At 36.5% G+C, this 22,235-nt stretch overlaps 1 protein-coding gene across 3 annotated transcripts in view; it reads right to left on the reverse strand.

Moving 5' to 3' along the window:
• The window catches only part of LOC128982096 (neuroendocrine convertase 1-like), a 36,723-nt gene that overhangs the window by 10,728 nt on the left and 3,760 nt on the right, over positions 1-22,235 (reverse strand). Inside the window, exons 3-11 of one of the 3 annotated variants that reach the window (XM_054401144.1) lie at positions 19,996-20,100; positions 19,131-19,418; positions 18,309-18,455; positions 13,001-13,166; positions 11,773-11,945; positions 11,263-11,475; positions 10,770-10,885; positions 8,548-8,769; positions 7,431-7,597 (exon numbers count right to left, since the gene is read on the reverse strand). In XM_054401144.1, the coding sequence (XP_054257119.1) occupies positions 7,431-7,597; positions 8,548-8,769; positions 10,770-10,885; positions 11,263-11,475; positions 11,773-11,945; positions 13,001-13,166; positions 18,309-18,455; positions 19,131-19,418; positions 19,996-20,100 (1,597 nt within the window). The remainder of the gene's footprint in view (positions 1-7,430; positions 7,598-8,547; positions 8,770-10,769; positions 10,886-11,262; positions 11,476-11,772; positions 11,946-13,000; positions 13,167-18,308; positions 18,456-19,130; positions 19,419-19,995; positions 20,101-22,235) is intronic. The other 2 variants (XM_054401145.1, XM_054401146.1) reach the window with 2 other exon arrangements.

A 22,235-nucleotide genomic window follows, 5' to 3' on the forward strand; every position in this document is an offset into this window, starting at 1 on the left:
GGTTTTATCCCTTCTCCGGAAACTTGATATCCGAGAAAACTAACCATGGGAACTCCTAGGTTGCACTTACTTGGGTTGACAAAGACTCCGAAAGAGGATAGGCGGTCAAACAATTGTCGTAAGTGAATGAGGTGTTGTTCTTCGGATTCTGAAGCTACGAGAATGTCATCAATGTAAGCGTAACAGAAGTCTAGGCCACTGAGTACACCATCAATGAAACGTTGAAAGGTTTGGGCAGCATTGCAAAGTCCAAAAGACATGAAAGGAAATTCGAAAAGACCAAAAGGTGTTGTTATAGCAGTCTTATGAACGTCATCAGGAGCTACAGGGATCTGATGGTAAGCACGAACAAGATCTATAGTAGAGAAAACTTTTTTACCATGCAAATTTAGAGAAAAGTCCTGAATGTGAGGAATAGGGTAGCGATCAGGAATGGTTCTGGCATTTAGGGCTCTGTAGTCTCCACATGGTCTCCATTCGTCTCCTTTTTTGGGAACCATATGAAGAGGGGATGACCAGCTGCTAGAAGAAGGTCTAGCTATACCTAACTGGACCATAACCTCAAATTCTTTTTTGGCTATCTTTAACTTGTCCGGGGCTAGACGACGGGGTTTGCTAAAGACTGGTGGTCCTGGGGTTGTCTGGATATGGTGTTCTGTTTGGTGTTTGACAGGGACAGAAGGTTTACCTGCCGGTCGAATAAGGGACGCATATGATTGGAGGAGCTGCATGTAGACATTTGGTTGGTTTGCATTTATTGCTTTAATACCACTTACCAAATTGGAGCATGTTGCGCGACCAGTGGAAACGAGAGAGGTTACCTGATCAATCAAACACTGACGTCGAACATCCACTAATAAATCATAATGATGAAGAAAGTCAACTCCAATGATCGGTTTGGCAACATCAGCTATGATAAAACGCCACACAAATGCTCGGCGTAGGCCTAGGTCCAAAGATAAGGTATGCAACCCGTAAGTGGCAATTTCGGTGTTGTTTGCTGCGTATAGTGTATAGTCAGATTTTAGTATTTTACCTGAAAGCATTTTTCGTGGATAGACGCAAACATCTGCTCCAGTGTCAATGAGGAACTGTTGTTTTGTTACCTTGTCTGTGACGAAGAGGCGGCGAGATGTCTGTAGATCGGAGGAGTCGCTGGCCGCCATTAGAGACTCCCGAGATCGTTTCCCGAGTTGTTGGCTTGGAAACTGCAAGGCCTGGTGCACTTAGTAGCTGCATTACCGAATCGCTTGTGGTACCAGCAAACATCGTCTCTTGTCGTGCTCTTGGAGCGTGATCTTGATCGCCGAACCGGACTTGAACTCCATATTGGACGACGACTTTGATTACTCCGCAGATCTTCTTTGATAGTTGAAATGTCGTGCTGAAGAGTGCTTACGATTTCGCCCATTTTAGATGTCATCAGGATCGTCAGTCGCTCCATCATTACTTCCATAGAGTTGGGACTGTTAGTAGGGACAGCTGCTTCTGTAACTTGATGACGCGGGCTAATTTCAAGCACGGCGTCAGCCAACTCGGCTAGTGCATCAAGCTCAGACGACTTTTGTGTTGCTAAAATGGCTTGAGTTGATGAAGGCAGACGACTCAACCACAGAGTTTTCAGCATAGTGTCAGGTACAACGGTACCAGCCAAAGCACGAAGATGTCTGAGGAACTGCGAGGGCTTTCGATCTCCCATTTCTTCATGTTCCAGGAGACGTCTGGTCTTCTGTTCCTGCGAAGAGCTTAGGCGTTGTATCAATTCTGTTTTCAGTTTTTCGTATTTTCCCTCGGTTGGTGGTCTTGTGAGGATGTCTCTCACTTCAGCAGCGTATTTAGCATCAAGATTTCCACAAACATAAAAGAATTTTGTTTCATCAGATGTGATCCGAGCCAAGGAGAATTGGGTCTCGACCTGCGCAAACCACAGCTCAGGATCTGCTGGCCAAAATTGTGGAATCTTCACAGTAATTCGTTCTAGGGAGTTACCTTCTTGAGTAGTAGACATTGCAATTTTGCTAAATTTTGGTAAAAAAATGATCACGTCGGGGTCACCACTGAAGAAGTAGGTTCTTCTTTAACTATTTTTGTTACTTTTATGATAAAATTATTCAAGAAACTGATAGAAAATAGAATTTAATAAGCATGACAAAAACATAAGTGTATGAATTATATAAACCAGGAATGAACTGTTAGGTAACCATAGCAACTCATTTAAACAAAACCAAAGTTATACTTTCAGCTGGTTTTCAACAGTATTGAAGCACTCACCACAATGAACATTGCAGATGCATAGTAGTTGTCTGTGACTCCTCGCACCAGGCAGAGAAGTTCCTCTTTGCTCACCGGACCCTTTCCACCAGCGTCTATGCTTTCCTTTTGCTCTTTTTCAATAACCTTCACGAAATCCCCGTATTTTGGCAAGTGGCATTGCATTTTCGCGTAGTAATCTGCGGTTATTCTTTCAGCGTGCACTGAAAAAGAGTTGAGCTTTAAGATGTAATCATTAAAATATGCGTCTAGACCCCCTTTGATTCTTAGAAGCATAAAGTTCAAACTGTTGCTGTCAATCTTCTGCTGGTCCACCTTTTTCTGACAGAGGGCTAGTAGGTCTATGCTCTGGAGAACGATCTTTTCAACGTCCTGGACAGAAATGTCAGTGCCTGATGGAGTTGGTGAAGGACATTCATCGTTCGATTTATCACCTTTGTCTGGAGTTGGCTTCGGTGTCGGTGAAGGTTTCGGCTTTGGTTTCACTACCACAGGCTTAGGTTCATCTTCAACTGGAGGTGGTGGTTGAGAGGTTGCTGGCTCAGGTGGTGGTTGAGAGGTTGCTGGCTCAGGTGGTGGTTGAGAGGTTGGTGGCTCAGGTGGTGGTTGAGAGGTTGGTGGCTCAGGTGGTGGTTGAGAGGTTGGTGGCTCAGGTGGTGGTGCTGAAGAGGGTGCTTCTGGGATTGATTGGTCAGATCTTTTGGCGGAATCCAGCGTGGTTACTTGATAATTGTACTGGAATTTAGGTGAAAGCTTGGAAAGTGTGTGTATGCTAGAATTAATATTATGTTTTATGTTTCCTTGGATATGTCAAATTGTATTTTTGTTTATTAAATTAAATGTCAAATGAAAACTTATAATAGTAAGTGAATGGAAAGCTGAGTGTTCAACATAATTAGCCTTAAACATGTTCTATCCTTGGACCATAGATTTTCGTATAGCACATTTTTATAAAATTTTATAGTAAATAGTTTAGTTTTATCATTGACTAGCTAGTTTCTTTTAGTGTACAGCATGGAGAATAAAAACACTTGCTACTATTTATAACAGTATTTACATGAAAGTTTCCATACGTTTTTATGACGAAAATTTGTTAAAACCAGTAAGAGCTCTCTGACAAGTAGTTCACAATAGCTCAACTGATACTACTTGTCCAATCGGTCGGAATTCTCTACTAACGAAAGAATTCATGGGAAGTATGAAGAAGTCTATTAGTCATGCGGGTTGCATCAACTGTCCTCGTGGACTTTGTAAGGCGCTATAATAGGGCCGTATTTAGAACCGATATGACCCCCGGTCACATCAGAGAGAGCCCTCCTTTATCCAGATTCAACTAAATGAACTTGACAATTGTTTACGATCAAATCGGCGAATAAACCTAGGACGCTAGGACACGGTCCAATAAATAATTCAATTCTTTCATTGATACTATTAGGAGACTGCACATTTTACGGGAGAAAATATGTGCACTCAAGCTTGAACTAAAATATCTCTGAGATGGATGATTCAGTTTTGTTGAAACAAAAGTTAAATATAAGCTAGTTTAAATACATTTTACTGGTAACAATAAAAAAAAAAAAACAATAAAATAAATTGGTTTACCAGACAAATTTATTGAGCGGAGCGAGCGAAGCGAGCGTAGCTCTTTGGGATCAACTTCAATGCAACAAATAAAGCAACATCACTCAATAACGGCAGTACACATTTCTGCTAAACTTAACAAGATTACTTAGACTAATAGTGAGATGGTTAATAAACAAACAAATTTCAATTAGATAATGCTAATGCAATTTAAAACGAACTTAAAATTTAAAAATTTTAACATTAGGCTTATGGGATTAAAGTAGCCATATGACAGTTTTTTGTTTACAAGAAAAATGTAAACAAGATTTGTGTTGCCAGCTGATTAGAAACAGCCAATGTTAGAAATCAGGATTTAATAAGCGATATATCGAACCGCATCGATATTTAATCCGATAATACATCACAGGTTATATTATGTTGAATTACATCGACGTTGCAGTAAGTTAATTACACTTACTAATAAAACGCAGTTTGAACACTGATCTAATTTAGGCATGCGGGGAAGGTAGGTTGGGGTTTATGAGTATTCGTGACTACATTAAGGTGTTTTGAAGTAAGGTTAGATCAGGGAGGTAAAGTGTAGGTTATAGGTAGGTGATCGAGTTGTTTATTTGTGTTGCACCATATAATTTTTATCTTTTGGAATAGTTGGTTAAACGGGGAAACTATTTCAAAAATGTTTGCATATGGTCTTAACAAACCATCTACTGTAATCAATAATTCTAGCAAATTACTACATAAAAACCAAATGAAAAGAACATTTGGATTTGGACCTTTGACCAAAGCAAAACTAACATATAATTTATGAAATGTGAAAAGTTGTATATCATTAAATACTATTCTGTAATATTAATAATTGTTCGGCAAATCCTCATTTTAATGGCTCGGCTGAAAATGGAATCTGCGTTTTGTGAAACAGTAATTTGGTAACAATTCAGTAATTTAAAATGTTGACAACAGTAGCCTATCCTATATAAATACTGTTATTTGATTGCCAAGCCACGGACTACATACGTCCAGTTACAACCGTAATAAGTAAATAATTAATTACCTGTAGGCCTACTTATAGAAGTACACTTTTAACCATGGTATGGATAATCGTCTAGGCCTGTCCAGAAGTAGGCTACTAATTTCTAATTATATTATCTACATTTTATTTTTAAGGCATGACTTCCCTTCTTGAAATACATGATTGATAATTCAGTTCATTTTAGTCTTTACATTTATTCTAGATGTTTTACATTTGAGTCTTACAATAAAATAGCCCTACATTTTTCGTAGGCCTATGTTTGATCTTTGACTATCAATACAACTAGACATTCCATCCCCATGTTAAATTTGTAACCAGCTTCTTCATGAAAATCTTTTGTATCCAATAGCCAATGGTATTATTAAGGACAGTATTAAAATGCCGTCTCTAAATCGTCCTAAATAATGGTAGAAACCTAAATTCCAGTTACATTACAATCACATCCTCCATCAAGAATACTTGGTATTAACAATCATAAATTATTTCTAGCAAAGAAAGCTGAGTTTAACCGATTGCAGGGGTTGAAATGAAGACCAATGTTTATGTTGCACAGTTGAATTTAAATATAAAATTTCCCCTCCAGTTGTAATACTTTAATACTCGTTTTTTTAATAGTTACTGTTTTTTTATACTTTAATATAGCCTACTTTAACCGATTGTAAGGGTAAAAGATGAAGTCCAATGTTTTTGTTGTAGGCTACAGTTGAATTTGAATGTTAAATTTCCTTTCTCTTTTTTATACTTTAATGCCCTTTTTGGATATTAATTCCAGATTCCAACTACTGTAATATTTTCCTGGTCAAAACTACCATAATGCATTTTTGGAAGAGGTATCTGAATAACAAGATGTAGTAAAAACAAATCTGAATTATTATAATTTTAATCAATAAAACCAGCATTAGTACATCTATTGACTTTTTTACATTTAGTTACTTATACAAATATCAAATCACGTTTGTTCCGCTCAACTGGCTTTCACCTGTCTGAAAGCAACCCTAGTATGATTGAAAAATCATAAAAAGTACAAGTTTTTAAGAAACTCTTAATTTTAACTTTAAACTTTTTAAATTTTAACTCTTCAGGAACACTAAAGTTTAAAATAACAATTGTAATTGTAAACAATTAATAATTGTAAACAAACCATTAAACCAATCTTTCTGAAATGTTATGGCCTATTGGTAAGTTTATTGTTATCATTTTATTGCATTTTCAAAATTGTATTCACAATGTAGTTTTTATGCTACTGTTAGTTGTTTAGACGTATGCTAAAATCTTTAATAAGACACTACAAACTTCATTCAAAATACCATCCTGTTTATCGTGACACAAGTAATAAATAACTACGATATATCAGATTTATAATGTGGACAAAGATGTTTTTAAACAGATTTTTATTTGTAAACAAAATTTTCTCCTGTGACTGGCCGCCTCATATTTCTAAAATATTTCCCAGCCGGGCAGAAGCACACGTGACACTGTGACATTGCCGATGTATATCTGGCTATCACGTTGATATTTTTCTGTTTTAAAAAAGTAAAAGCTTTTATGGCCGTGAGGATCACGCTCACGAGATTATAAGTTTACACTTTTCCCTGATCGTGGATGTCGACGAGAACATTTTCCCGCGGGTGACAATGACGATGTTTCTTGCGGCCACGGGAGATGTTCAATATTTTGCCGCTATTGTGGAAGACAATTATGATGTCCACACGACTGAAGGAAACTTCCGCTGCGATAGTGTACGACGATTTTAATGTTTCGTTGCCCTTATGAGATATTCTAGAATTCGATGCTATTGCAGAAGACGATGATGACGTTTCTCTTTCCACTGGATATGTATCAAGGATTTCGCCACGATTGTGGAAAAAATTATGTTTCCATTACCGAGGGGTGCTGGAGATATAAAGGATTGGGCCGTGAATGCTGGAGACGATGATGCTGTTATCTGATGATGTCTTAGGGTTGGTTGCAATCATGGTGGACTATGATAATGATTTCATCGCACAAGAAGTATTCACGATCATGGAAGACGATGATGACGCCTCAGTGCCTCGGGCCAAGCCTCGGGCATGGCCGTGCCAAGCAAAAGTGCAAGTTTAGGCGGAAATACCCGTGATAATGTTATTAAAGATTATTGGCAGAGGGGGGCCCCATTAACAAACTTGCGAGGGGGCCCGCGGGCTCTTATCGCCTCCACTGATCCAGTCAAAGTTTATTTACTGAGCTCCACATAGGAATGTTTAAGGACTTAGCCGTAAGTCAAAACATGTAGACTGTTCATTGCCTTTGATACTTCTGGATATAGTGGCTATTTTTATGGCGATGTTATGTTAATATCAATTTCAACATAATTAAATGTTTAATGTTTTCTTGATGGAAAAGCACACAGACAGACTCGAGTCAACAGTATATATTGTGGTCAAATTATTTCAGATGGTGAAAACGATGAAAATTATCAAAAAGTATCATGGATGACCTGTACAGGCATTTTTCATTGAACAATGATATCTGTAAATAATAGTTAAGTTCAAAAATTATAATTTACCTGTTGGAGAAGTGAGTTGAATAGAGATGGCTCCTCTACATCCATACTGTATAAATGGAACCACTTGAAGTTGCTCCAAATAGACAACTTCTTTGGAAGTGCCAGAACATGCGGAAGTATCAAATATTGCCTCTAATAACTGTCCTTTATTTATTGTTATTGCTTCTCTATAAAAACCAGACTCATTAAATAAAAATGCTTTTTAATGCTTCCTCTTTTTATACTTTTAAATATGACTTTTCAGTTATTTCGATAGACGATAATTTTAGGTAGCTAGCTTATTGTTTTAAGAAACTATGCACATGTACCAAGAAGATCAGCCAATGGCCAAAGGTATTAAATTATTTAAATTAAGGTATTAAATATTCTTTTTGAGATTATAAATTTGAACTTTATAACAGAAAACAAAATAATGAACCTCCACAAAGTTATACCTTTGATTATATATACACCATTTTCAAGACACATTTTTCAGTATAGGCCTACATTTCAAGCCTAATGTCATATAACGTACCCTGTAGAGACCAAAAAAATATTATTAAAGGTAATTATGATACAAGCTAATTTATCACTACAATACACCCTTTTACTGTATGTACCAGCTCACCCCTTGCTTTGCTGGATACGTTCCACGCACAGGCCCATAGCCTATGTGGACGCGCAAATGCAAGGTTAAAAAGACCGCCAACCCCTTCAAAAAAACGTTAATATAAAGTTTGTACCAAAACTAGAAACTAACTTAAAACCTTTTGTATCATCAAGATAATAATACATTAGTTTATCAGACAAGCATAAGAAAAAGCCATTTTTCGTTTGTTTTACACAGCTATACACCTATTTTTCCATCATGTAACAAAGCACTTACAGAGTTCATGATACTGTATATACACAACAGCTATGAAATTGCATATTCTTATTCTGAAATAACTTTAGAACTATGTAAAAATTGCAAAATACCAAATAGCTTACCATGTATTGATGGCTAAAGAAAATAAGAAGTTTTGGGAATTTACAAAGCTGTAACTAAGTCAAAGCAATAACAATAACATGTTAGACTAAAAAATATCTAAATATTTCGACAGATACAACAAGATCCAATTAAAATATATCATCCCACCTGAAGTACAGAGATACGCTACAGTTTCTATTCTCCGGCACTGTTGTCCACGTTTTTGCCAAATCAACCATTCTCTTGGCATTCATCAAGCCGAAGCCGAAGTCCATGCTGACCCAGAACCCTGCAGCATTTCTTCTCCAAGAGCCTTGGTTGTTAGCCAGGGGAGCTACTTCACTACTCATCACTATCAAGTGTTTTACATCTCTGTAGGTCAGGTTGGGGCTGTAATTTACATACAATATTACAGGTCATTTTATTTATTCTTTTATAGAGCACTTGGCTTGGCTTAGGAATATGCGAAGGAAGATGGAATGGGGATACAATTAACTAACTTACACAAAAAAAAGAGTTCCAGACGGTTGATAGAATACAAAAAGCTAAAAAAAATTGGATATTTTGTCCCTACAACTTTTCAGGCGCGTGCCAGTTTGATAACTGCCATCCTACCTACTTCATCTAAAGAAGCCTCCTTGGGGCAAAATATCAAATGTGTTTTCATCCAGACACATTTGAACCAAATATAGATTGTATATGGTTTTTTTTACATTTGTAAACAAAGAATTATGATGAATACTAAATGAATCCAGAAGTGATACTACACTGAATGTTTCAGATCTTTGAATTTATTGGATATTACATTACATCTTCCAATTTAGTGGATAGATATCTCCAATAGGCCTTCAGAGAAAGTTCTCCTTGTCTTAGAGAACCTATTTTGCATCCAGAGAGGTGGTGGATCATTTAGACAAGCTTCAAGAAACAAAACAAACAAAAAACTAGAACTTTAAAAAGAACTTGAATCCTAAAGAATGCCAGAATATTACATAATGTCAGAAAGGTTTTTCACAAAGTTTTGCTATTTTTTGGTGTACAGTAGTATGTATGTGAGTACTGTGCACGTAACATGTGTGTGTCAAGTGTCAATGTATCAGTGTCTAGTGACCCAAATATGATAATTGCACAGTGCACACTGTAACTATTACATCAAGAATAGTTTATATTCCGTAGCTGCTAAACGTTGAAGCAATACTTCTCTTGCTAGAGACATGAAAATTTCTCCCTTTATAAAGTATTGCTAATTTGCTTTTCATTTTAGTAAAAAACTCAGTCTGTATTTAAAAAAAAAAACTTTCTAATTTGCTGGTCAAATTTTTATTGTCATTTTGACTTCAAAATACTGCTTGTTTAAATTGATATACATTTAGAATATTGCTTTATAGTATTCTTTTGTATTTTAAAATACATCATTAAGTTAGCAGTTCATATGTAACCTTTAACTGTTTAGGAACTAAAAACGCAAACGTATATTTTTTGGCCTGAATATTTAACAGGATAGAAAACTTTGACTAGTGTGATTTTGTGAAATATTCCCTCTAGTTTTTTGTTTCTGTTTTACCTTAATAAATTTTTTAGGAAATGTTTTTCCTAGTGTGAATGAGGGTTAAGTGCGGAAATGGGTTATGGGGTGTAAACAATGGGCCTTGAAAACCCCTATTAATTGGGGGGGGGGGGGTGTAAATTGGGTTATGGAACCTTGACAACATTTTTTCTTTGTGTTCTTCCCCCTATCTTCTCACAAGAAGTCTGGGTACCCACCAAAAGCATAATTCCTTTTGAAATCAATATTTTCACAGCTATTTTTAAACTGCTATCCCATTTCTGCACTTTCTCCTCTATCTCTGCACTATCAGAGCCATAGCTTTCAGTCATCTGGCGATGAATGTCAGCTTCGTATGTGTTTCTCGTAGTAAAAAAACTTATCACTGAACTTATTTGTCTGCAGCGGGAGATTCCTCCCCCCCTAAAGCCCACGTCACAGAATCCTTCCCAAATTTGTATCCAACCCATGCCGAGAGGTCCCAGAGCATCTCCCCTGTTAGCGCTACAAATGGTGTCATCTGTTCACAAATGATACCAGTAAGCATGATGCGAGGAGCCTTGTTGCGGCATACATGATAACTACATAACTGTCTGCCAAAACGCCCTTACATAAAAGTGGCCCTCGTATTTATAAGATGTATAGCAAAAATTGAATTAGATTTGTATGAATGCTTTTAATGTATAGTTAGTCCCTTTGGAGGACTCTGATCTGGCTCTCCCTATCTCCCCCTAGCAGGAGAATGAAACAGTTTTGTTCAGCTGGCTGGTTAACAACTTGCTTATCACAATCAGACTAACATAAAACTTTCATGTTCGTATTTTCATAGTAGTTTTATACATACTTGGCCTGGAGTGCAAGAGCTACAATCCCAGCAGCCATTGGAACTGAAGCTGAGGTGCTTCCAAACCTGTTGTGGCATGTGTTGTCAGGATCTGTAGTAACCTGAATAAAACCATCCTAAAATATACTTTCATTTTTACCTGTTATTAACCTTTATAAAATCACTAGCTATTGTACCCGTGCTTTGCAACGGGAAGAGGACACGAAATAGAAACATTTTAATCTTTATAAAATTTGTACATCTGTTGTATAAATAGTTACACATCCGCCAACCCTTTTTAGAAACAAAATTCAACCTTTATGACCTTTATAGAAACGTTTGTGGCTTTTAAATCTGGTTATACTTTTTTTATACTTTTTCAATGAATTGGCGACCATCATGTTCAAGACTGGCATGAATGTAGAAGCAGGTTGATATAGCAATCATAGCATCAAAGATAAAGGTTATGGAGGTAATACAAGGATTTTGTCAAAGGTGATGCTTGAGTACAGACCACTCCCTCTCCGTCCTCTCCTCCGCTAGAGTACGTAGTGGCAAATATCGCAGAGCAGCGCTCACTATAGTGGGTGGTTCCTCCGCTCCGAGTGGCGCTGGCAATCGTCATCAGATAGAGACTGTTGCTGTAGGCATCTGCCCCACAGTTATCTCCCCGCACCTTGCCATTGCCTGCTGGGAACAGGTAAATGGAACCTTTCCCATTTCTCCCCTGAAAATTGATGAAGATGAAAGTATTATATAACGTTTACATATCAAGGTGCATGACTTGAAGCCTTGAAGTGAAGATGACATGTTTTGAATGAATGTGATGATAGCTATGTTACTGACTAAGATCATTTAAGTAATGATAGCTATTTTTAATTGTAATATGTTATAATTTTGAGGTTTACTCAAAACCTTGAGTGTCTTCCAATTTCCAATACAAAAAAATTAATCCTTCAAGCACACGCCTCATCCAAAACATTTTCCAGCTATAACTATTTTTCAATGTTCAACTTATACTCACAATTTGTAGACATCTCTGTATAGCTTTCCCGGACAGGGTTCCCATGTTCTCCATGATCGTGCCACTATCCCCAGGCCCCCAGGAGTTAGAGAAAACATCAATACCTTCACACTTGTACCTCAAGGCTTGCCCCTCAACCACATCTACTCCAGGCTGCTCCAGCATCTTTATAGCTGGAAAATCAAGTGTTTGTGCAGGAAACGTTTTTCTGACAAAATGAAATAATCTTTACAACAGTTTTTGGTACATCTGTTCTTCTAGGTGAAACATTTAAATGGTTGTATTGCTATATTATGTAACGATTTTACAATGGTGAATCCAAATGATTTTAACAAGTGCAGAAACATAGATTATCAACAGCCCCAAATACTAATGACTGACCCTGCCTTCAATTAAGATATTTAACTGCCATAAGTAATTTAGATTTATACGATGAGGACAATTATACAGCAAGTGGATTGCAAAGGATGAGGCTATTGAATGAATGGGATTTGAGATAATAGCTGTTAAATAAACTAATAAAAGGTTTAAATTAGGCTCACCGGTACCTGGTGTTTTTAAAATGATCACTTTTAGCTTAAAGTACAGTTGTTTCGTACTGCTAATTAAGTGCATCATAATTACAGAATGTCAATGTGGTGTTTACAAATTTATCATGGTGGTGTTCATCAAAAGTTTTAAATAACATGAAACACATACAAAACTAAACATTTAATGAAACTGGTCAACCAGACGTTAACAACTTCATAACACATGTTATGTTAGGCCGGTGGAGGGTAAGTTGTAACTGTCAAGTGTGGGCCAAAAACACAAAATCATTTTGACAGCAACCAGATAATTTAGACCCTTAGTCAATAAAATTATTTAGAGGCCAATCTATCATGAAACAACAAATAAAATAAAGGCTTGATCTATGATACTTTGTAATCCATGGTAGTATAAATAAAATACAATAATTTCATGCTGCAGAGCATATGGAACAAATCTTCAGCTCAGAAAGTCTAGATAGTTGAAAAATTAGAAAACGTGTGTAATTGATATAATACAACGGATTGTTCCGACAGTAATGCGGGTAACATAATCCTCTATCGTTGTTTCTAAAGATATAAGTCCAATCTGTCAGGTTGTTATTTAGCCTAGAACATCTACTAATATTCAAATTGTCAAGGACATTTTGCTCCATTTTAATCACCACCAAAATAATAGATTTTCTGTATTATATATAGACCTGCAAGTTTAGCGTTGTAAGCGACGCCCACTCCACACTCTCTATTATTAGCAGCCATGGAAAGAATACCTGCACACCTCGTACCATGGTAGTATCTTATACCATACTTGTACCCAGGGGTCACATCACTTCCGTTGTGGTTGAGGTCGTAACTATACTCTGCGTCCTGATCGAAAAAAACAATATTAAAAACTGTATAAAGTTGTGTTAATCAAAACTCTAGTTCAGGAAATGTATTCTTATGTAAGATTTAGGAATGATACGATTCCGTTCCCTATCAAAGGCAAAAAATGCCACTGGCTTTAGAAACACACAAAATAAATAAAATAAAATAAATTCAAACCACATAGTATAGTAAACCAGCGTTCCAGGATATTCTTCAAGAACTGTGGGTCAATGATGAATCTGAGTTCCATAACTTGTTCCTAATTTTCTTCAAACATATTCATTCCAATTCAACCTTTTATTTCGAATGGGAATGCAGCTACCTATTCATATAATTACTAACCTTTTTTTTACAGTATGCACACAATGCATCATAGATTTCCTACCTATAGATCGATTTTGATACCTATTAATTAACAGCTGCGTCTAAGGAATAAGTCGGTCTTAGTCACTAACAAGACTACAAGATCATGCCACTCATCCTACTCATCTCCATTCATACTTGGCTTAAAATACCTGTTGTATTAAGTATGTTCTTTTAGTCATATATGATTTATTTGTGTTTAAATATCTTTTGTTGACAGATGATTTTTGTAAACATGTTTTGGTAAACATTGGTTTAGTTGAAAATAGAGTTTGTTGAAACAAGATGTGTGTTTAATATTCTTGTATTAGAAATAGAACATGGTGGCAGCTTAGTGGATTTTTATCGAACTGAAAGTCTAAAACCACGCATAATGTCAAGTAAGGGCAGAAAAAAACGAAATACTCGGAGGCACAGGTATGAGGATAACGGTGAGGACGACGCCCAAAGTGAACTCAACTACGTTTCAGAAAGGGACTCTAGAAAGACTAAAGATGAGTCACGAGGTTTTGCATTGGGACATACGAACCGAGAAAATGATGCAGCTATGTATACTCCTACTCCGATGGTCAATATCACGTTACCAACTCCAGAAACGTTCTCTTTTACTCCGAATGAGTGGCATTCCTGGAGGAATCGCTTTCAAAGGTACAGACGGGGTTGCGGTCTGGATAGCACTTCCGACGCTCGGCAAATCGATGTACTTTTGTTTGTAATGGGTAGTAGAAGTGAAGATATTTTTGATTCGTTTTCACCAAAACCTAATACTTATGACGAGGCTCTTAGGGCCTTTGATGAATACTTTGTGCCAAGACGGAATATAATTTATGAGAGATCAAAATTTTTGAGACACAAGCAAGGGAGTGATCCATCTGAAAAATTTATAACAGATTTGTATGGCCTTGCGAAAACGTGTGCATGGGGTGAACTAAATGATGAGATGATGCTTCTCGTCCTCATTATTGGTATGCAAGATGAGGGTCTGAGTGATAGACTCCAGCTGGAATCTCAATTGACTCTGGAGAAAGCTATTAATACCTTGCGCCAACATGAGGAGCTAGAACGCCAAAAACGTGAACTTGCCAGTACTAATGTTTTTTTGGTAAATAAAACGTCAGTTCAAAACGGTAAAGCGAATCGGACAGAAGGAGTTTGTGACCAGAAATACATCGAGGATGCAGAAAATACAAAGAAGTGCAGGAAATGTGGTTATGATTGGCACGGATCACTGGCCGAATGTCCTGCTAGGAAAGCCAAATGTGACAAATGTTCCGAGATTGGACATTTTTTTCGATGCTGTCCCTACCGCGAAAAGTGGATGAGAAAAAACAAAAACGTTGTTAAAGAAATCGAACAGCAAGTTTCAGACTGTGGAGATCTACAGGTTCCTGAGATTTTCATCGGGAATATAGAAAACAATGACAGAGCCTGGGCCCAGGAGGTAAAAGCAAGCTGTGGAAACCAAGTGTTAGGGCTTATAAAATTTAAACTTGACACAGCCGCTGATGTAACCATGATTCCAGTAGGAGTTCTTGGTGATTTTATTAAGACTCTGCCTCTAGGAAAGTGCAAATCCCCTGTGTACAGTGCAAAGAAGAAAGAACGAATCAATATTTTTGGGAACTTTAAGGCTGAAGCTTGAACATAAGGGTGTATCAATTTATGATAATGCGTATATTTCTGAGGAGATCACTGTTCCACTTCTTAGCAGACGTTCCTGTGAAGAGCTGAACCTGGTGAAGAGGATTTTTTCTGTAGATTCATCAGATATTGACTGGGTTACTGAGTACCCTAATTTATTTCAAGGATTGGGAAATATGAAAGGAGAGTACAAGATAGAAATGAAGGAGAATGCAGTTCCTTATGCTATATCTACCCCCAGGGTTGTACCAATACCTTTAAAAAGCAAGGTGAAAGAGCAGTTAGAGAATATGCTTGAAAAAGGAGTGATTGTCCCAGTTGAACACGCGACTGATTGGTGCGCACCAATGGTAGTTTGCGCAAAAAAGAGAGGTGGGGTTACGATCTGCGTGGACCTATCCAAACTCAACAACAGTGTGAAACGTCGGTTTTATCCTATTCCAAAGATTGAACTTTCATTGTCCCAGATCGCGGGAGCCAAGTACTTCAGCAAAATCGATGCGAATTCCGGTTTCTGGCAACTGAACCTTGCAGAGGAGTCTCAAGATTACACAACATTTATCACCCCTTTCGGGAGGTATAAATTCTGTAAGGTACCTTTTGGAATTACATCTGCTCATGAAGAGTTTCAGCGCCGTATGTCAAAAGCTTTAGAAGGGGCAAAGAACTGGTTAGTGCACATTGATGACTGTTTGATATGGGGAAGAACGAAAGAGGAACACGACGAGTGTCTTAGAGCCGTTCTAGAGAGAGTGCAAGCTAATGGAATCACTTTGAATAAGCAGAAGTCTGAGTTCTGCAAGAAGACTGTGACATTTTTGGTGTTTGTGCTGTCTAAGGAAGGAATCAAGCCTGATCCAAGCAAGGTACAAGCAGTTGTGGACTTACCAGCCCCAAGTAATGCTAATGAAGTCCAGAGATTCATGGGCATGATCACTTTTCTGGCTAAATTTATTCCGAACTGCAGTGAGATTTTAGAGCCAATTACGAGCTTGTTAAAGACTAAAAACGATTTCTTTTGGGGACCAACTCAGGAAAAAGCTTTTGTCACAGTGAAACAGATTTTATCATCAGAGCCATGTTTAACTGTTTACGATCCGGAAAAGCCCTCGATTCTTTCTTGTGATGCTTCAAAAAAAGGTCTTGGAGCGGTTTTACTAAAAGTTGAAGGAGAAAACAAGAAACCTGTGGCATATATATCTCTGACTCTAATGCCTGTTGAAGAAAACTACAGTAACATTGAGAGAGAAGCGCTTGCGTGCACTTGGGCAAGTGACCGTTTAAAATGTTTCCTGATGGGTAAAATGTACACAATTGAGAGCGACCACAAACCGCTTGTCTCAATTTTCAAAAGACAAAATTTGGACAAGCTCTCACCGAGGCTACAGCGATTCCGAATGCGTATGATGAGATACGATTATCGCATGACCTGGACCCCAAGAAAAGACCTTGCCATAGCAGATCTGCTATCGAGATGTCCTATTCCGGCTAATGAAGATGGCGAATTGACAGAAGAAGTGGAAGCCTTCGTCCATGAAATCAGTATGATTAGAATAAACACTACAGACGAAAATGTGACAAAAGTACTTCACTCACAAATGAGGGATCCAATATGTGCACAACTCAAGCTAAAAATTTTAGACGAATGGCCTGGAAAATCAAGTTTACCTAATGAGATTCAAGAATACTTTAATGTGAAAGACGAGTTAAGTTGTATTGATGGGTTATTGCTTCGAGGAACTCGGATGATAATACCTCATGAACTACGAGCGGAAATGCTTGAGAGGCTTCACAGTGGACACTTGGGAATCACAAAAACAAGGAAACGTGCTTTGGAAACCATGTGGTGGCCTAGAATTTCTCAAGAAATAGAAAGAAAAAGCAAATCGTGTCCAGTGTGTATTCAGAACTCAACTAATCACAGTGAACCATTGATTCCAGAACTTATGTTTGGAGGGAAAATAAGAGACAATCTTCCATCTACTTTGGTTGGAAATCCTGTGGAAAATAAAGAATTTTTTGAGAGGGAGAATAAGTACCAGTCGAAGTATAAGATGCAATTTGATGAACGAGATGGAACGAGGGGTTTAAGTGAATTAGAAGAGGGAAGCATGGTATGGATCACAGATCTACGTAGACATGGTAAAGTAGTCAGGAAATTGAACGAACCACGTTCCTACCTTGTGGACATTGACAAGAAAACCATTCGACGAAACCAGAAGTTCTTAGTTCCTGCACCATACTGCGGAGAAGATTGCATTCTTTCAAACTGTTCATCTACGGTCCTTAATTGTCCATCTAACTCACGTGATCGTCCAGACGCTGGCACATTTACCCATTACGGAAGGTCCATCAAGATACCGAGGCGGTACCGAGCTTCATGAAGATGTAGACATCTTGAGGCGGGATGTTGTATTAAGTATGTTCTTTTAGTCATATGATTTATTTGTGTTTAAATATCTTTTGTTGACAGATGATTTTTGTAAACATGTTTTGGTAAACATTGGTTTAGTTGAAAATAGAGTTTGTTGAAACAAGATGTGTGTTTAATATTCTTGTATTAGAAATAGAACAATACCTACTTTGTATGGTCGCCATTTCTTCGAAAAGTATTAAAGAGTATTAAAGTATTTAATAATTAGAAGTATCAAAAGACACTACAAATTTCCCATGAGCTTCCTGCCATTCTTTTATCGTAGATAAAACTATTCCATTAGTACAAATAATTCAGGATTTTGCAAAGTTTTTTGCTTCTATAAAACTTATGGGTGATATTCTGTTAACATTGCAGTTTTGAGAAATAACTTTAAGGTGAGAACGAGAGTGATGTCCTAAATTTCCATTAATTAAGCACTGAATTAAAGTTTATACTGATAAGGCTGAAGGCTTAGAGTGTAGATTTTCTGCCTGGCAAACCAGGGTTAGAATACCACTAGTTGCCAATGTTTTCTTTTAACTATGTGAAATTCGTGTAACTTTGTGGTTTGGCTTGCAACTTAAGATGAGGCTTACTTTTACACTAAAAATGGTTAAAACTCTCAGGTGGAGTAACATTCTCTTAATTGAAGAACCTTCTCCACTAAAACCAACAAACTTTAGCTAATAAGACCTTCAGAATGAAAGAAGGTTTAAACTCACATAGTTCTGCTGCAAGTCTGGATGCGTAACGTCCACTCCATCGTCCACTACAGCTATCCTGACTCCTTCACCTGTGATGTTCATCTTGTAAACCTCCATCAGACTCATTCCCAAACCTATACCACTCTTGTCCAGTGGAGAACGGAGCTGAAAATATTGCAATTTGACCATGGAAAAGTGGGGTGGGAAATTGCCTTTTCCAAAGAACCTATTGGTAAGCAACCGGTATTTTTTTGCAACCTCGGTGAGCGTTCCCACACTGGAAAATGTACGACTACACCACAACATTAGATTCTTCTAATGTGAAAATGCATTCAATTATCCTAATAGTAGTAATACCCATGCTAAAATATGAACAACAGCACCGTCAAAATTTTGACAGCGTGGTGGATCCAGAGTGAGGCCTTAACTTTTAATTACAGTAGGTACCCAAAACAAATTACAGTAGTAGCCAATTATTTTATTATAAGTACTAACTCATTACATTTTAGTCTTCCTAAGAATTAGTTAATTAATTGCAGCACAATAATTGCATCCCCCATGTATTTTAATGTATGTTAATCAAGTGTTTATCAAATCATAAATTTGCAAATCACCTGAAACCATTTTACCTTTTTACTAAGAGAACAACAAAGTATGCCGCTCAAAAAAGTTTATTTTCAGATCTTTGTATTTATTTATCTTAAACTTTAACTACTAAAACCCTTACAAAGCTCAATAATTGAGTATTCTAGAGATATAATGAAACACTCTATTCAATCACACTGTGTATATCTTTGACTATTATAATATCTAATTTCATGTAATATTAATTTAACTTACCCCATACCACTGCTTTTTCCATAGAGGATCATCAAAGTAGTCAAAGTATTCAGAAACATAACCTTTTTTGATTTCAACATTATCTTTGATTTTTTCCTTATCTTCGAATAAACCCAACCAAGAACCAATAGTTTCTAAGAAGTCAAAATAATTATTTGATGTATTTTCTGTTTTATTTTCCGCATGCAGATTAGGTTTTGGGATTGGGTGGACTATTTTATTTAAATTAGGGTCATCAAAGGATTTTTTCACCATGTGTCTGACAGATTGTTGTTTTGCCAATAAAACCTAAAATTAAAGTTTATAACATTTTATTTTATTTAGCATACTCTCAATACCGAACCATCCACTATCAAATGGTGTTATAGCTACAAATGGAGCTTTTTTAAGTTTAGTTATTCTCTTACTGTCTATTCTAGATATTTGTTCAATTAAGTTGTTTTGAGGTCCAGAAGCATTTTGTTTTAGTTATGGAACAGATTCAGCTCAACTCCAGTCTTGTCGCAGTATAATTCAAAAATATTATTACATAGTGGTTAGTTCTAGCTCGATAGTTTTTAGAACTAGTGTCAGCATTCTTCTAACAGTATCTTCTGTTAGTGCATTTATAACAAGACACTAAAATTTTCTAAGAGCGTAAACCATTATTTTCTTGAATTTTCAAGACTACTGCTCCAAACAATCTGCTAAGTAATTTTTGTAATTTTTTAATTCCTGAGAAGCTTTTTTAAGACCTCATCTACGAGAAATATTTTAAAATAAAGTTTCAATGAATCTTAAAAACTGTCAACGACCCTATTAAAATTCTACAGGAAAGAGTTAAGAAAAGGTATGACTACATTTTATTCTGTCTACCGGTACTTACATTTTTGTTCCTAATCAACAGGTTTGTAAGATATGGTTTACTAAACCTTTGTCTTAAAGGTAACCCACTTCTTAGAAATATATAATGGTCATCAAACAACCACACCTAAAAGCATAATTGTTTCTTAGAACAAATTATTTCATCAGTACCTATATTAGGAGAACGTGTATATTAGAAATTATTCACCATTTGTTTCAGAAGGTTTTAGAATATTTTTTTACATAGGTAGTAATAATATATGATGGGTTGACAAGAAGAAGATACAGAATTTAAAAAGATCCTGGCCATTATATTGACTTAAGTGGTCCAATGCTGGCCATAAAATAATAATAATAATAGGATGGGTTGATAATGAATTGTTTTAATTTTGTCAATTATTTCATGAACCTAAATTCATATTTCCCAAGTAGCACTCATCGTTGGCCCAACATTGGGAAATGGTTGGCAGAAATTTTAACGATTTGCCAACGTTGGCCCAACGGAAACTGGTATTCGTTGGCCCTACAAAGAAAAGAATCGTTGGGCATTCGTTGGGTTTAAGTATAAAACATTCTAAAACGAATTTTAACAAATTGATTTATTTAAAAGTACATAAATGTTATGGCAGCAGAATATAAGACAAATATTGTAAAAATTTGGATCAATAATGAATGTTGTCAGATGATGTTGTGATACTAGATACAGTGGGGAACACCTGCTTAACATATAATAATTATTATAATTATTTTTTTAAATCCTATACTCTAATACGAGCAATGTTTGCTTGTATGTATGCTTGCTTGCTTGCTTGCTTGCAGAAAGATCTCGAAAACGGCTCCGACGATTTTCTTCAAATCTTGTAAATAGTTTATTTTTAGCCTAAAAACGAACTTCATGCAGTTAGAACTCCCAACAAAAATCTAATTACGTAGAAAAACTAAACTTAAAGTCATATTTTTTTTACATTAGTCTTATGGGTTGCTAAGTAACCATGTTGGTTGAATTAAATAACAAGGAAAAGTAAACAAAATACTTGAAGTTGAAGCATGTGTTCATTATAAGCCAACTACCCACAGTATACTAGCAAATTACAAATACAGTACAAAAGGAAAAACATCACTTGTTACTATTGATCAAAGATTATACTGAAGATTACTCAATACATTGTAGGCCTAGTAAAGGCTAGCAGTGCAAAGTGTGGGATCTGTTTATGACGATTAGATTAAGGTAGCCTATCTGGAATCCTAAAATGCTATAGGAAGGGAAGGAAACAGGTCCGCGACGTAGGAATTGGTGAAGGAAGTAGTAAAGGCAATCATAAAATGCTATGGGAAGGGAGAGTGACAGGTCTGTGACGTAGGAAGTGATGAAGGAAGTAGTAAGGGCGAGCAGTCCGGATTGTGGGGACTGTTTATGACGATAAGATTACCCATGTAGCACAGATGGTTGGGCCAACGTTGGTAAATTGTGGAGCCACACAGTTGGCCAACGGTAGAAATGTCACCTCTTTAAACTGTTTTCCAGCCAACCATTGTCCAACCGTTTTATTTCACACAAAATAATAAATATTTAGTACGAAAAGCATAATTATTAGTTGAGTAAATTGATTAAATAGTTCATATAAACAAATTTTTAAAAAAAGCTAGAACAAAATTTTTTGGCCCAGACGGGTCTCGAACCCGGGTCCTTCGGCTTATGAGCCTCTTACTTTACCACTGAGCTATCTGTAATTGTTGATATAGAGATCGAGTTTTCAAGTGGTGAAAGAGTAGCCGACAGTTGCAATGGTCGCAATACTTCAAACATTTTTGATACTACACAGTATAATATGATTCTGTTAATCTGTTAAGGCATCAAAAGTAGTTTTTTTTTTTTTTTGGAGTTAGAGAGGATACTGGTATTTGAATATAGATTAATTAATTACCGTTAGATTATTAATGCTATTATAATTGCCTGTTATATGATTAATTACTCTTTGCCTTTAAATTGTTGCAAATAAGTTAAAGAATATTAATTTAAAAAATATTTGCATTTTTATAATTATTAAAATTCATTGTTGTAGCCCCGGAACTGTAATATATAAAATATCTGGTTTTAAAACCAGATATTTTATTATAATTATGTTGTGAAAGCTAGACCCAGAGAATGAAAGTCGTGTAAACTCAACTATGGACCATCGTTGGTCCAACAAAAGTATCTTTTGTTGGTCCAACGGAGTGAAAAACGGTTGGACAACGGTTGGCTTGATGTATGATACCCAG

This window comes from Macrosteles quadrilineatus, unplaced genomic scaffold, assembly GCF_028750875.1.
Source record: "Macrosteles quadrilineatus isolate MER2022 unplaced genomic scaffold, UCM_ALF_1.0 Scaffold_107__1_contigs__length_349487, whole genome shotgun sequence".
NCBI classification, from domain to species: domain Eukaryota; kingdom Metazoa; phylum Arthropoda; class Insecta; order Hemiptera; family Cicadellidae; genus Macrosteles; species Macrosteles quadrilineatus.